Source organism: Saimiri boliviensis, chromosome 5 (genome assembly GCF_048565385.1).
Source record: "Saimiri boliviensis isolate mSaiBol1 chromosome 5, mSaiBol1.pri, whole genome shotgun sequence".
Taxonomy (NCBI): Eukaryota; Metazoa; Chordata; class Mammalia; order Primates; family Cebidae; genus Saimiri; species Saimiri boliviensis.
This window is the reverse complement of record NC_133453.1, coordinates 119,905,207-119,917,802: the sequence shown is the minus strand read 5'-3', so window position 1 is coordinate 119,917,802 and position 12,596 is coordinate 119,905,207. Positions and strand designations below refer to the sequence as shown.

Below are 12,596 nucleotides of genomic sequence, written 5' to 3'. Positions count from 1 at the left end.
TGTTCTGAACCCTATGAGAAGTTAAAACAGAATCTATATTTTTGGTGATATATTTTCAAAATTTCATTCTTAGTTCTTAGTTCTACATAATCATTATTTGAACATTTTATTAAATATTTAATTATTAGAAAATTACATGTGATTTTATAAGTGCTTTATTTCCCTAACATCAAATTATTTGAGGCAATTTCCAGATGTATAGTATGAAATCATGGAACAAATATTAAAACAGCTGTTATATAATAAGTTAAATATTCAAAAACTTTAATTGCACAAATGATTTTAGCATTTTTTTCAAATATGAAACATTCTGATGTGGTGTACAGTACCAAACATTGACCAAAAGCTAAAAATATCTCCAAGCATAGTTGTTTTTTATATATGTGTGTGTGTATATACATATACACATATGTATGTGTTTTATATATATATATATTTTTTTTCCCCTTCTTAGGGTTATGGTGGCTATATTGCATCAATGATCTTAAAATCAGATGAAAAGCTTTTTAAATGTGGATCGGTGGTTGCACCTATCACAGACTTGAAATTGTATGGTGAGTACTTTCTACGTTATACCTAATGTATTGATTTGTAGAAAACAAGAGCCCAATGCAGAATAGCTCAATTGAGCTCATTTATCATGTTATTAGAACCTGTTTTGAGCTGTTTATCTTCCTGATTCAGGTGATTTTACTAAAGCATGACAATTAAATGTAAAATGAAGAAATTAAATAATGGAATATGCTACTCAAATAGTTTTTAGTTTGTTCTTAAATATGTTTTCTTGGGTCACAGCCTCAGCTTTCTCTGAAAGATACCTGGGGATGCCATCTAAGGAAGAAAGCACTTACCAGGTAACTAGTTTAAAAATATCAAAGAAAGAAGAGTATTTTTGTTCTAAAAATTCAGTTAAAATTGCTTATTTAGATCTATAGATACAGATATTTCTATTTTCCTTTGTAGGCAGCCAGTGTGCTACATAATATTCATGGCTTGAAAGAAGAAAATATATTAATAATTCATGGAACTGCTGACAGTAAGTATTATACTTGCTGCTGCTGTTTGATAGGGTATGACCTTTTACAAAGGCATACATCTAAGGACTTGCTTACAGGAAGCCCTGTAAACCATCTGAAGAAGAGAGCAGAGAGTTGCACAAAGAATCAGATATATGATAGGAGGTGGGAAAAAAGAATTCAGAAATAAGAGGAGAGGAAGCTGTGCTTCAAATGGCAGCATGTCTAATCAAACTCCCTGTAATGATGGAAATACTTATCAATGCTGCTGAATACAATACTCACTGGCCACTTGTGGCCATACTGTGTTTTATGTGACTGAGGAACTGAAATGATTTTATTTAATTTTAATTTAAAAAGGCAATTGTGGCTAGCAACTAGGGCTACAGTGTTACTCAACACACCTAAAATGGAAACGAACCTGGAAAACAGAAACCAAAAAGATGCAAGCACTGACATGAAATTCTAATGAGGTTACCCACTTAAAAACTTTAAAATGAACTTAAAAACTTTAAAAAGGCACTTTCATACCATCTGTCATTTTTTTCATCAACGTTGGAGGTAAATGTGATTGATGTTAGTAGTAATAAATAATACCATTTTATATTTACATGACACTCCTAGGGACCAAAGAATCTATATTTTATTATCCTCTGTGATACTCTACAACAGAAGGCTGAATATTTATAGCTCCATTCATGGATGAGAAAAATCCATTTCAAAAGGAAATATATTTATCTAAGGCCATCTGACAAGTGAGCCAAGAAAGTCAAAGTCTTGAATCAGTCTTTTCTAAATCTTGAACTTAACTCCTTCCTCTTTAGGGTGGGTTCCATTGAATGATTTACTTTAAGGATGCTATATGGAAAAAGAGAGAAACAGGAACTTTCCAGTGGAAAAATTTGACAAACATCACATCAACAGTGATAATTCATGTTGTTACTGTTATTAAATGCCCTTGATATGATGTAGTGGGAACGGCATTTTACCTCCATGGTTTAGTACTCCAAGCCCTTACATAACTCCAGTCTAACCATGAGAAAAATATCAGACAGACCCAAGTGAGGAAAATTCTATCAGACTCCCAGCCAGTACTCTGCAGAACTGTTGGGGTAATCAAAAACAAAGACAGTCTTAGAAACGCTCATAGACCAGAGGAAGTTAAAAAGACATGATGTCTAAATATAATGCGGGATACTGAATGGAACCCTAGAACAGAAAGAGAACACAAGAAAACAAGAACAGCAACAACAAAAACTAGTGGACCCCAAATAAAGTAGGTTTAGTTAATGGTAGTATATGAGTGTTAGTTTCTATTTGTGACAAAGTATATAATAATGTAAGATATTAACAACAGGAAAAATTGGAGAATGGGTATCCAGGAACTCTGTACTGTCTGCAACTTATCTGAAAATTCAGAACAATTATAGTATTAATAGTCTATTAAAGAAGGATATAAATGATACAATACCAGTGCTGTGTGAAACATGATGGAAGAGAGCATAAAAATTTTGAAGGACATTTGGATGTTGTTCTAATGTATTATGACCTTACATATATATCAACCAGTAATAAAAATAAATAGCAAATTAAGTACACATTGTATGTCATAAAATGTGCTAAAAAAGCATTTAATGTCTCATTTGGACTTCTCACAAACACTGAATAGTAGGTATTATTACTTTTATTTAACAGATTGGGAAAATAAATATTAGAAAATGATATAACTTGCCTAAAAGTGTAGACACAATTGATTAGTAAGAAGGAAATTTGAATCCATGTATTGAGCCTTTTATTCACTGTGCTCTGAAGCCTTAGTCGTATGAATAAATTATATTCAAGGTTAAATTACTTTACGTGTCTACCCATAACACTGGACTAATATATTAGTGCTATTTCAAATTTCTCTGTCAATATCTTGTAGCTATAAGGCTAAATCTCATTGTTCTATATGACTCACTCAGTCACAGACCTGGCGCTTCATCCATCTAATAAAATACAAGCAGAGGTTCAGCCCTGGTCACTTCAGAGAAAATGTACCTGTGAATATGCAAGAGCACACACACACACAAGCACTCGCACGCACAGGCACACACACACACAAGCACGCACACTCACAGGCACACACACACAAGCACGCACACGCACAGGCACACACATACACCACACAACCCATATGGGCCTGGCAAATTATAGGTGCTCATTATGACACTATCACACCACTATTATTAATATTATCTTCAAAAATTACCAGCAAATGAATTCAATCAACCAGTCAAACCTGCAATGTTTCCTTTTGGCTACAGTAAACAGACAAATGGCAACAAATATCGATGGACTTTGCACTAGAAAAAGCAGAAAAAATCTGATCGGAAAAATCCATTTGCACATTTATTTTCAGCTGTATCCATACAGAGAAATAAGGGATCACATTACCTCTGTCATTGACCTTATTAATTAGCATTTCTCGAAGCTTACATTTAAAGAGCAGTTTGTACTTATGTAGCAATGACAAGGTCATTTTCCCATTAAGTGCCATAAGAAGATGTTGAAAAAGATCTTGACTATCTATTTTTTAATAGGTTTAAATGATTGGCATTTTAGATTCTCTGCTGTGTAGTCTGATTATTCAGCATTCTAGAGTTAGAGCATTAAAGAAGCTTAAACTATTGATAAGGCTGCCCTAGTTTTGCAGTGACAATTAAAAATGTTAGCTTAGGCTGGGCACGGTGGCTTATACCTGTAATCCCAGGACTTTGGGAGACAAGGCAGGGAACTCACAAGGTCAGGAGTTCGAGACTAGCCTGGCCAACATGGTAAAACCCCATCTGTACTAGAAATACAAAAATTAGCCCGCCATGGTGGCACACGCCTGTAATCCCAGCTACTCAGGAGGCTAAGGCAGGAGAATCGCTGGAACAGGGACAGCAGAGGTTACAGTGAGCCGAGGTCACTCAGCTGCACTCCAGCCTGGATGACAGAGTGAGACTGTGTCTCAAAAAAAAAAAAAAGTTAGCTTAAATATTAGTTACAGAAATTTGAAGATATACAAACTACAAGAATGGACACCCCAGGCAGAATGTGAGCAAACTGCTGCGGAAAGAGATTTGAGCACACCAGATCTTCATAGCTACCAAATCCAGGGCTGCGGGGCTGCTTCCTTCAGAATTTTGGATCTTAGATTCAGGCAGAAGGAAGATAAAAGAAAGCAAGAGTAACCAGTATGCTCTATTTTAAATAGCCTTTGTATAATGAGATGTGTATTTTGTTTTTCCAGTATGGGGTATTCTTTTTTATTTTGAATAATAAAGCAGAATGTCAGCATCCAACTGAGACTGTGGCCTAGTAATCTTCAAAATTAGTCATCTTCATAAAACCAATAATCTTCAAAATCTTTCCACCTAACACCAAATATAAGTCTTTTAATTATGCAATATATAAAAAATAAAATATCTTTGAAAAATAATCTGAAAAAGTTCTGTTACAAGAAATATGTTTCTTCAAATATCATAATATGATTTATTGCAGCAAAAGTTCATTTCCAACACTCAGCAGAATTAATCAAGCACCTAATAAAAGCGGGAGTGAATTATACTATGCAGGTAAGCTACTTTTTTAGAAGAATGTGTTTTCTTGTCATGTTTTTTCAATGGTGAGATATACAACACAGCTTCTCTATTGTTCCATTCTCCATACTATTATTTTATAATATGTTTTTTAGGTACCAACGATTGTGTTTTTCATTCCTAATTACACTGAGAATGTGGATCAGCTCGTGCTTTAAAAGTGAATTGCATGAATCCTTTCTAAATTGTCATTTTTGTCTCAGACTTATTCATATCCCAAATATTGAACTCTTTTAAAAGTAACAAGTTTCTATTTCCCTTCTTGTCTCTTTTTTCTTTTCTTCACTTCCAATAATTCTCACAATAAATAGTGGATAAAAAATGTTTGAGGAACTATTAGAAGAAAAGAAGAGAGGATAAAAGGCCATTTTCATTACCATTTACATCTGTGCATTCATGTGTTTAATTTATATTTATCAAGGACTTTACAGTGGTCACTCTGCTCTGTGAGTGACAAGACATACTTTACAGACTGGAGCTTCCAGTCTGATAAAGGAGTCATAGAAAGAAAAAAAAATAGTCATTTTAATTTCTCGGCATTCAGAAGAACCAAAAATAGTTCAACCTGTCTAAAACACATAGTACCAGGTTTAGGATGATGAAAGATGAAGATATACAGATAAACAGATCTCAGGTCATTCCATAAGCATGACCAGAGCACATTGAGGAGTATGGAGTTTTATGGAAAGGGTAATGAGGGACCATTCAAAACTTTGCACTCAGGCGTTGATGGGACAACATTTGCATTTTTTATTTGTATTTTAGAAACAGTAACAATTTTGTTTACATTGGAAAGGGCATTGTCAAAGTAATAATTGCACCAGACAATGTTAAACAGGCAAGGAAGACAATGAAAAACTACTGCAAAGAAGCCAGAGACTGAACTCAATGCTCTTTAAATAAAGAGCTGGAAAAATTTTTTTAAGTAAATACTCCTAAAAAAGAGATGAGGGGGATAAAGCCTGTAGTCAAAAAGAAACTGTCCAAAGTTTAGTCAAGCTGAGGGCAAGGTTAAGTCCATCTTAGTAAACATAAACATGAAAAACTCTACCTTTAATGGCCAACACATTCTAATTTAAATACCAAAAAAATTGTGTCAAGTATTAGTTGATGTAATTGATTTTTTTTTTTTTTTAAGTTTAGCATGAAGAACTTAGAGTTGAATTAGGTGAGATTTTGGTCAGTTATTATTATTCGAAGTTTCCATGCCACTGGGGCTCAGAAAGTGAATGTGAGGGACAATAGCTTCTTTGATAATTTGAAATCTTCTTTCCCCTCAATTTCTTAGGTCTACCCAGATGAAGGTCATAACATATCTGAGAAGAGCAAGTATCATCTCTACAGCACAATCCTCAAATTCTTCAGTGATTGTTTGAAGGAAGAAATATCTGTGTTACCACAGGAACCAGAAGAGGATGAATAATGGACTCTATTTATACAGAACTGAAGGGAATATTGAGCCTCAATGAAACCTGACAAAGAGACTGTAACATTGTAGTTGCTCCAGAATTTCAAGGGCAGCTTTTGGAGATGACACTGGAGCAGCACACTCAGAGACAGTGAACTGGCATTTGAATACGGAAGTCCAAGTCTACTGTGTTGCCAGGGGTGCAGAACCTGTTTCTTTGTATAAGAAAGGTCAAAGGGTTGGTTTCCTGGGAGAAATTAGTTTTGCATTAAAATAGGAGTAGTGCATGTTTTCTTCTGTTATCCCCTCTGTTTGTTCTGTAACTAGTTGCTCTCATTTTAATTTCACTGGCCACGATCATCTTTGCATATAATGCACAATTTATCATCAGTCCTACAGTCCCTGATCTTTCATGGCTGAGCTGCAATCTAACTTTACTGTACCTTTATAATAAGTGCAATTCTTTCATTGTTGATTATTATGCTTAAGAAAATATTCAGTTAATAAAAAACAGAGTATTTTATGTAATTTCTGTTTTTAAAAAGACATTATTAAATGGGTCAAAGGACATGTAGAAATGTGGATTTCAGCACCTTCCAAAGTTCAGCCAGTTACCAGTAGATAACAATGTCTTTAAATGAACACACAAGTGTATGTTTCACAATATATATACACACGTGTGCATATACAGTTAATGCAACTATCTTTAAATGTTATTGATGCTATAAAGGGTAAACTTTCGATGAATTAGAAGAGATGCTCTTTTCCAAGCTATAATGGATGCTTTGTTTAATGAGCCAAATATGATGAAACATTTTTTCCAATTCAAATTCTAGCTATTGCTTTCCTATAAATGTTTGGGTTGTGTTTGGTATTGTTTTTAGTGGTTAATAGTTTTCTAGTTGCATTTAATTTTTTGAATATGATACCTTGTCACATGTAAATTAGATACTTAAATATTAAATTATAGTTTCTGATAAAGACATTTTGTTAACAATGCAATGCCACTGAGTGCTATTTTGCTCTTTTGGTGGAGAAGGCTTTTTTAAAAACTCTTCGTCCTTTTACTTCTATCTCAGTGCAGAATCAGTTCTCATTTTCACTGTAAAAGCAAATAGCTGGATTATTTCATTTGCCAGTTACTATTTAGTATTCCATGCCTGCCCAGTTCATCTGCTACTGTTTAATTTCAGTCCATTTGGTGAGAATTAGAAATGAAATATTTTTTATTCGTTGGCCAAAAAGTTTACGAACAGTAGTGTTTGCTATTTAATTTGAATTGAAGGCACAAAATGCATCAATTCCTATGCTGTGTTGACTTGCAGTAGTAAGTAACTGACAGTGTAAAATAAACTTGACTGTATTAAGTCAATTTAAGTGATGAGAACATTAACTTTGATGACTAAAGTCAGAGTACCTCTCACCTCACTTAAGGGAGCTTCCAGAAGACATCTAAAAGTCTTAGAAGTTCAAATAAATCTAGGCAGGGATACCGCAGTTTTATGGTTTTAAAAAAGCCCCTAGAACAGACTGAATTATCGTAACTTATGGCATCAGGAAGAAACTTTCAAATATCAAGGAATCACTCAGTCACCCTCCTGTTTTGTTAAAGGATCAACCCCAAAATCTGGGTATTTGGGAACATGTGAATCATGGATTGGGTATTCCACTTTTTTCCTGGATGTTTTGGAATTGTGTCTTCCATGCGCCATTGGATTCAATTTAAAATGAGAAACGCTTTCTCTTCTGAAAGACCCATTTTAGGTCTTTTTCAAGAATAGTGAACACATTTTTTTAACAAAATAAGTTGTAAATTTAAAAGGAAAGTTTTGCCTATTTTATTAAGATGGAAATTTCTTTTTAGGCTAATTTGAATTCCAACTGAAGCTTTTTAATATTTTAAATTTGAACCACTAGAGTTTTTTATGATGCAAATGATTATGTTGTCTGAAACATGTGGTTTTATTGAATGTCTATTTGCATATCATTTAAAAAAGTATTTGCCTTTTACTGTCATCATTTCTCTTGTTTTATTATTATCAATGTTTATCTATTTTTCAATTAATTTAATACAGTTTCTATTGTGAAAGACATTTGTCTGGAACCCATTTTCCCCTTAAATGCTAGAGACCTCAAGCTAAAGTATATTGCTTAGTAGGAAGGTAGAAAAATTTTATCTCTGTGATTCTTGGAGTTTTAATGACAGGATCATTTTCAGTAAAGGAAATGCTCACCAACACATGATTACCAAATATTAAAGGAATTATGTAATTGGATTTTCCCCTTTATACATTTAACCTTGGTCATAATCCCACTATTTTATACATATTTATGCGTTACTAGAGTTTCCTAGGACTCCAATAGCATGCTTTTCAAGTGTTATTACTTCCTTAATGTTAAAGAAAAAAATCAACATATTAAATTCTATAATAAAGTAGGTAAGCAATGTTAAATCATCCACTGGGATAAACAACCTCTTGAAATGCTTTTGAAAGAGAAAAGTGTTCACTTTCATTGCCTTTATTAAGATCTCCAAACAGAGACTAAGAAGGCTATTCTCATCTATTTGTGTTTCCTGACAGAACTAAGGAAAGGAGACACTCTTCAAAAGACGGGTATCAGTTCACCCTGAAAATGTGCCTTTTTACTTGGGTGTTTAGCATAAAAATCACTATTGGGGATCTTACAGGTGTCTGTTGTGGATCTGTTACAGTGAGGTGACTTAGACATTAGGCTTTATCATATAGACCAGGCGTCCCCAAACTACAGCCCGCGAGCCGCATGCGGCCCCTTGGGGCCATTTATCCGGCCCCCCACCGCACTTCAGGGAGGGGCACCTCTTTCATTGGTGGTCAGTGAGAGGACCACAGTATGTGGCAGCCCTCCAATGGTCTGAGGGACAGTGAACTGACCCCCTGTGTAAAAAGTTTGGGGAAGCCTGATAATAGACAATGACTTAAGCCATTGTCCTTCAAATGTTGGGCTTTGAAACGGAAGTACCTGGGACTGAATTGCTCTCAAGTCTCTAGAATCAGTGACAACACATGGCTTTTATGAGGAATTATATATGAAATACCTCCTGTGTCCCTCCTCATGTTCTCTGACCACCTTCACATCTTGCAGCAACCCACATCGCATGAATACAATCTGAACTCTCAGCTGTGCTCATGTCGCTTTCTGTCGTGGAGATTCTCTGATACTAATTTTGGCTATTTCCTAGAACCAAGAGACGAATCGCTTACATACTGCAAACCTGTGTGAAGGTGTTAGTAACCCGCTAAAACACAACAAATGAAAGACTGTAGCAGGTAACTAAGCTTTCCCTCAGATATTCTACATGGTCCATGGAAGGCTCCGTGGGCCCCAGAAGCTCACAGGTGCATACACTTCTATTTTCCTCTTCCCCATTTTACTCTTTTAAGTTCCCTCCTCCTATTCCCTAGGATCACTTTCCAGAATAAATTGCAGGTATGCTAGCTGTCTTAGACTGCTTTCTGGAAACTATTTTTTCTCCTCCACAAGAAATTATCACTGTGAATATTATAGGAGGAAGAAATAGAATAAATAAGTGGTTTATTTTCAGATTTGAATGAACTCTTTCTAATGAAAATATATTGGACTCCTACTAAGTGCCAAATCTCTGATAAATACCCTACATGCGCTATAAATGGAATCTTCTCAAAATGCCTAAGGAGGTATTATGTGTCTCATTTTACAGATAAGAAAATTGAGTTTTAGAGAAGTATATAACTGGTCCGAATTTATGTAAGTAGTAAGTAAAAACACTAAAACCCAGCACGAGCCAACTTAGAAGTTCATGTTCTCAGTCATTCTGCTCTACAGCACTCCTAAAATAAGGAGAGTTAACCTATATTGACACCACGTGAGAAAAGATTCTGAATATTTAAACACACAGTTCCAAATACGTTTTAGAGTAATTTGTTAGCAATGATACTGAAAGGTAATGGACAAACCATTTTACCATTGTGGAATGTTTGAAGATACATGAATTCCCTGATGACAAGAGGACATATGTAACATTAAAACATGTTTTCTCTTTCCATTGAAGATATGGAAGAGTTATTCCTGTGCATGGAAAGCCTTGCGCAGAAGATCATGATTATATGCTTGGAAGGCATTAGTAAATCTCCTTGCTTGGACATTATACCAAAAATACTGCAAAATCATTCGGAGAGGCATCCATATACTGCAGAAACATTGAATTGTTCAAAACACCCAGACTGGTAAACATGAAAGCCTCATGTAGTTTTCAAACCCTACAAAATACACAAAGCATGTCACGACATTTCAAGTCATAGCAGACACCCACAATCCTATTTGCAATCTGACACAGGAAAATCCCATTACCTCCCACTGTTCTACTAGTGTAGAAATAGATTTGGTTTAGCACTGATCAGATCTGCTAACAACACTTTTATTGCATTTAGCAATATTCCACCAATTGTTGAGGAGAGAGTCTGTGAATTTGGGGAAAAAAAATCTCTCACCATAAACAAGGCAGACAGGTTTTAAAAAGAAAATAAGTCATATCAAAGTACAATTTTTATTATTATCACATCAAAGTACAATTTTTATTATTACTTCCAATTAAGTTTATGGTCGACTGTTATAAACATCATAGGCTTCTAATAACAACAGTTAGTATGGTAAGAAAATTTCTGTGCCAATTCTCACAACTGTCTATTTCTATCATACCTACCCCCATTTTAATGAAGTTATCTTTGACGTGTGAAACTTGAGAATGCAGACTTCTAACCAGCCAATAGCATCAGAGAAAAGGAACTCTTATTTATTCTACACCTATGCTTTTTTACATAAACTTAGCTAATCCTCAATCCAACCACATGCGATAGATACTATTGTTCTCTGATAAAGTAATCAAGATTCAGAGAGATTAAACAATTTTCCAACAGAGCCACACAGTACATAAATGATAGAACCAATATTTGAAGTCAGACCTTGATGATCTCAAAGTCCTTACAAGTGATGGTCTTATCTATGCATTTTTTAAGCTAGTAAGTTCCTAAAGTTCATCATCATATCATCATGTCTTTGGATTCAATTTTCAACTCCCCCCCGCCCCCCGCCACTGTTCAAAGGTGTCATTTTGCGTGCTTCTGGCTGCAGGTAACTGAATACAAAATTTTAAATGGCTTAAATACTTGTGATTCAATATATGCACAGCTTGGACATCACCTGGGATGATAGATACATACACTCTAAGAGTCTAAGGCACTACCATGACCACCTTGAATCAGAACCCGAATGTTAACAAGATCCCCAAGTGATTGTTGTGCACATTAAAGTTTGAGAAACACTAGCTTAAATGATAGGAACTGTTATTGACTCATATCACAAGAGCCCTGAAGTGGGTGTTTCCAGGGCAGTTAACAGATCAATGATAGACTCAAATCCCAGTCTCCTCCCACCTTTATACTTCTGCTTTGGTCTGTTTTTTGTTCCCTGCTTTGTCTTCAGATAACTGCAGCTGCCCAGGCAATATATCTTTTCAGAACAATGTCCAAGGATAGAACGTCAAAGGATGACTCTCCTCTTGCCTATCTTTTATCAGGAAAGATAATTTTCTCTGGAAGTCTTAAGAAGGATTTTCTTAGGTCCTTTTGTACTGTACAAGCTTTGATTGCAAGACCTTCTCCTAGATATCAGGAAAGCTGGGAGGTTGTACCTCTGAAACTGCCGTTTCTTTGGTGAAGGTGTCACAAGGAAGGATAGGAGAATGAACCTAAAATAAAGGCACAGAAGGGAAAGTTATACTCTACCCATGGTGATAAGGTCCTTGATGCTCACGTCTCATCTGGAGAAATACCTCAGAGTATTAAACATTAATAGCTGTGTTTTGTATATAATACAGTAGGTAGCTAGTCAGACATGAGCAGAGGAGGACAGGGCTCCTGCCCACCAGGAATGTCTGGTGACCATCAGGTGATGGTCAGGCAGTTGTTACACTGCCTCTCTAAAATAATAATTGGTCCTAACTAGCGCCAGGGAAAGGCGAGCTCCCAATAAACAGAAACACCTGAAACTGGTGATAAGCAGCTTCCCAATAATATTGCGATCTCAGAACCTGGGCTAATGGGCTCAAGTGTGCACACTGAGAGGCTAAATGATGGTGTTTAACTGCCATGTGACCTTTAAGGGACATTTGGCTGTCAAAGGAAGAGTGCATCAAGGAAGCAAGTATACAACTCCGTAAACACACTGCACCTGCAGCCCCTCCCAGACTTTGGCAGGCCCCTGCGCATGCGGACGGACCACTCCACGTGAACTCGGGGGAGAGGTAACGCAAGACCCCGGAAGGATGCCAGCATGTAAAACCGTAAGTCAAAACATCAAACAGTGCACTTTATCTCTCAAGTTGCCCACTGGCCCTCTTCCAAGTGTACTTTATTTTCTTTCCTCCCTATTTTCTTTCCTTCCTTCTCTTTAAGCCTTTTAATAAACTTTCACCCCTGCTCTAAAACTTGCCTTGGTCTCTCCTTCTGCTTTCTGCCTCCTCAGTGGAAT

General features: G+C 35.8%; 1 protein-coding gene across 4 annotated transcripts in view; it reads left to right on the top strand.

Annotated features, from left to right (window-relative positions):
* Positions 1-8,508, top strand: part of DPP10 (dipeptidyl peptidase like 10) — a 1,392,171-nt gene extending 1,383,663 nt beyond the window's left edge. For 2 of the 4 annotated variants that reach the window (XM_074399880.1, XM_003931538.3), the window contains exons 22-26: positions 455-554; positions 796-854; positions 964-1,036; positions 4,545-4,618; positions 5,931-8,506. In XM_074399880.1, coding sequence (XP_074255981.1) covers positions 455-554; positions 796-854; positions 964-1,036; positions 4,545-4,618; positions 5,931-6,065 — 441 coding nt within the window. In that variant the 3' untranslated portion in view covers positions 6,066-8,506. Of the gene's footprint in view, positions 1-454; positions 555-795; positions 855-963; positions 1,037-4,544; positions 4,619-5,930 lie in introns of all 4 variants that reach the window. The other 2 variants (XM_074399882.1, XM_074399881.1) reach the window with 2 other exon arrangements.
* The last annotated feature ends 4,088 nt before the right edge of the window (positions 8,509-12,596 follow it).